The 3,089-nt window shown below is 37.5% G+C and overlaps 1 protein-coding gene across 1 annotated transcript in view; it reads right to left on the bottom strand.

Moving 5' to 3' along the window:
- Positions 1–220: 220 nt before the first annotated feature.
- Positions 221–3,089, bottom strand: part of Serpinb2 (serpin family B member 2) — a 13,817-nt gene continuing 10,948 nt past the window's right edge. The window contains exons 6-8 of the mRNA XM_008840676.2: positions 2,419–2,561; positions 1,634–1,798; positions 221–816 (exon numbers count right to left, since the gene is read on the bottom strand). Coding sequence (XP_008838898.1) covers positions 394–816; positions 1,634–1,798; positions 2,419–2,561 — 731 coding nt within the window. The 3' untranslated portion in view covers positions 221–393. The remainder of the gene's footprint in view (positions 817–1,633; positions 1,799–2,418; positions 2,562–3,089) is intronic.

The following is a 3,089-nucleotide window of genomic DNA, read 5'->3' as shown; positions in this document are numbered from 1 at the left end:
AAGGATCCATACTCTTCACTATTAAATCCACTGACTGCATTTCTTTAGCTAGAAAATTAACTGGCTGCCTACTTCTGCAATGTTGCATTTACATTAAATAGACAGTGAACAATAATTTACAAACCGCTATTATATAAATAATAAATAACACAGTAAAAGCTAGTACTATAAAATAAAGCAAAAGTAAGGGTGAACTAGACAGACACCATCTAGTTTTAGATTAAATGATTAATAGCATTGTCATGCAATTATGTTGACAGTTGTATAGTCATTTTTGATTTTATATTTAGTGTGCAGCAGAAGTTCAAAATTAAAGAAATATGTAGAAAATGTCTCTAAAGTTTCGACACTTGAGAAAGGAATTCTGAAGTTCCTAGCTCATACTACAAAATATTATACAGGAGCAGGCATTTGGGGTGAGGCGAATCTACCAAAAAATAGGATTACTTTGGTAATTTTGTGCATGATAAAGAAAAGAAAAGGATGATCTGCCACAAACTGTGGGCCTCCATGACCAGTTCTCCCTGTCATAACAGCCCCAGTGCCGCCAGCTGCTATAGTGCCCTCTTCATTGACATCCACTATGGCTTGATGGAACACCTCAGAAAGAAACAGGTCATTACTCTCTGTCATTCCTGAAAAGTTGGCTTTGCCCCTGTTGAAGGCATCCTCCATGCCCATGCGTCTCAGAATCGATTTGAGTTCATATCGCTCTTGTAGCTTGAACTGAGGAATGTAAACTTCAACAGCATCCTCAGCCATTGTGTCTTTGCTGATCCACTTGTTGAATTTATCAAAGTTTATTTCACTTTCCAGCTGCAAAGCAAAAACAATAAACCACAATAACAACAACAAAAATGAGTTTGAGAAAGGAAGGACAACAACTCAAAGCCTAAAGTTAAAAACCAATCTCCAGGGCTGAAGAGATAGATGGTTCAGTGGTTAAGAGCATCAACTGCTCTTACAGAGGACGCAGGTTCGATTCCCAGTACCCACATGGCAGCTAAGAACCATCCTTAACTCCAGTTCCAGGGGAATCTGGCACCCTCTTCTGACCTCCATGGCATTGCATGACACCAGTGCACTCACATACATGCAGGCAATACATTCGTATACATAAAATAAAAATCAATCACCAATAGCTCCTCAGCTCAGGGTAAGACTTCTTGAGTCAATCCCCCATTCATACTGGAATTTGATTGGTTTGATCTGGTGTAGGCCTTGGGCATGCAGTCACAGCTACTCTGAATTCATGTGTGCAATGGCCTGAGTCTGGAAAACACTGGTAGCTGCTGGAGGTGGGACAGCCAGCTTTCCTCAGGGATGCAGCTCTGATGGGCTACCCATGGATGGCCCTATACCCATGCACATACCAGCAGCATTAAGTGCACTCTGCAAGCTTAAAGAAAAGTGCATGAAGCAGAAAGGGAGCAGTGTGGGAGGAGTTAAAATGTAGGGAGTCGGGATAGATTTGATCAAAACACTATATGCATGTATAAATTCTCAAACAAATTAAAAAATAAGAAGAATTCAAAAAAGAAATTATATGCCATTTTCTAAAGTATAAATGTTCATCTCAAGAAAACAAATTTAGCTACAGAAATTTAAAACAATTGACGTTGCAATGCCTTACCAACTCCAAGCCAGTGGATGCATCATCAATTTCATCTGGAAGCAACAGGAACATGCTGACATCTCCAGCATATGGGAGTTCTAGAATCTGAGTCTTTAGATCCTTTATGTATCCAATGTTCAGTTTTTCATGGAGGTACATCATCTGGACAGGTATGCTTTGATGCTAAAATTATCAAAATGTCAAACATGAAAGTCAAGTCTCAGATGTTGAAGAGATTTACAATTAGACTCAAAGAGAATGGTTTCTGCCTCAGTGATAAAGATGTGTTTTCTAGAATCAACTAAGTAAGTTATTTGTATGTCCTTAAATTATGTTCTCTGAACTTACTGGCTTTCTTAAGTTTGTAATCATTACTTAGTAAAATAATAATAATAATAAATGATAATAATAGTAATAAAGAAAACATTTATTTGGTACTTAAACTGGGCCAAGAATTTTAGTAAATCCTGTTGAACATTTACAACAGTCTTTTGAGCTAAATATTATTCTAGATTTAAAGATCAACAGCAGAATGTATAGGTGCTAAGTGAAGTCATAAGGAAAGTAGTAGAACCAGCCTTGAGTCCACGCAGTGTAGTTGTAAAGCCATGGTCTTCACTTCTACTCACCCTGTCTCTTAAAAAACTATTAAATGCTATTCAGCAGCTTGAAAGAGTCAAAGTTCAATATGCACAAGCTGTAACTAGCAAGCTATACAGGAAAATCTCTGAGCAGTCTCTCAGTTTTCCTTCTCTGTCTTAAGACTATAACAAATGGTAGGAAAATGTCATCTTATCTCATACCGAGCTCACACGGAATGGATAAAGCCCATTTAGTTTCTTCTCAAATGGGGTTTTCCACTTTCCTTTGAAGTAGACAGCATTCACCAGTACGGTCTTTGTTTCCTCATCTATAGAACCTTCTGGCAATAGGTTTGGAATTTCACCTGCAGAAAACACAATATGTTTAGGTCTCATAATCAAGAATTATGAAGGATACTTAGGGACAAAGTTTTACCTGATAGATCTTAAATATATAGAATAGTAGTGCATGAAATCAGGTGGGGGTGGTAAGGGGAGTGCAGATAGGGAAGGGGTCTAAATATGATCAAAATATATTGTACGAAATTCAAAAAAAATCAATAAAAATAATTATTAAGCTATTATTTCTTGAGACAAGTAGCCATCAGACTCGGTGTCTACATTTGTCAAACTATTCATAAATGTTGATCTTCAAGCTCAAATCTTTTCTCTAGATATACTTAAAACAAAAACAAAACTAATATAAGCCAGTGCAGTGATGCATGCCTTTAATCCCAGCACACTTAAGGCAGAGGCAGGTAGATCTCTGTGAGATCAAGACTAGCTTGGTAGGCAGTTACAGGCCAGATGGGGTTACAGGGAGACCCAGTCTAAAAAAAAAAAACAAGCAAAATAAAACCTGACATGAATTCTCAGAAGGTTTATAAAAGCCC

Source organism: Nannospalax galili, unplaced genomic scaffold (genome assembly GCF_000622305.1).
Source record: "Nannospalax galili isolate Female #2095 unplaced genomic scaffold, S.galili_v1.0 scaffold298, whole genome shotgun sequence".
In the NCBI taxonomy this organism is placed as follows: domain Eukaryota; kingdom Metazoa; phylum Chordata; class Mammalia; order Rodentia; family Spalacidae; genus Nannospalax; species Nannospalax galili.
Note: the sequence above shows the minus strand (reverse complement) of the source record. Positions and strands in the feature narration are given on the sequence as shown.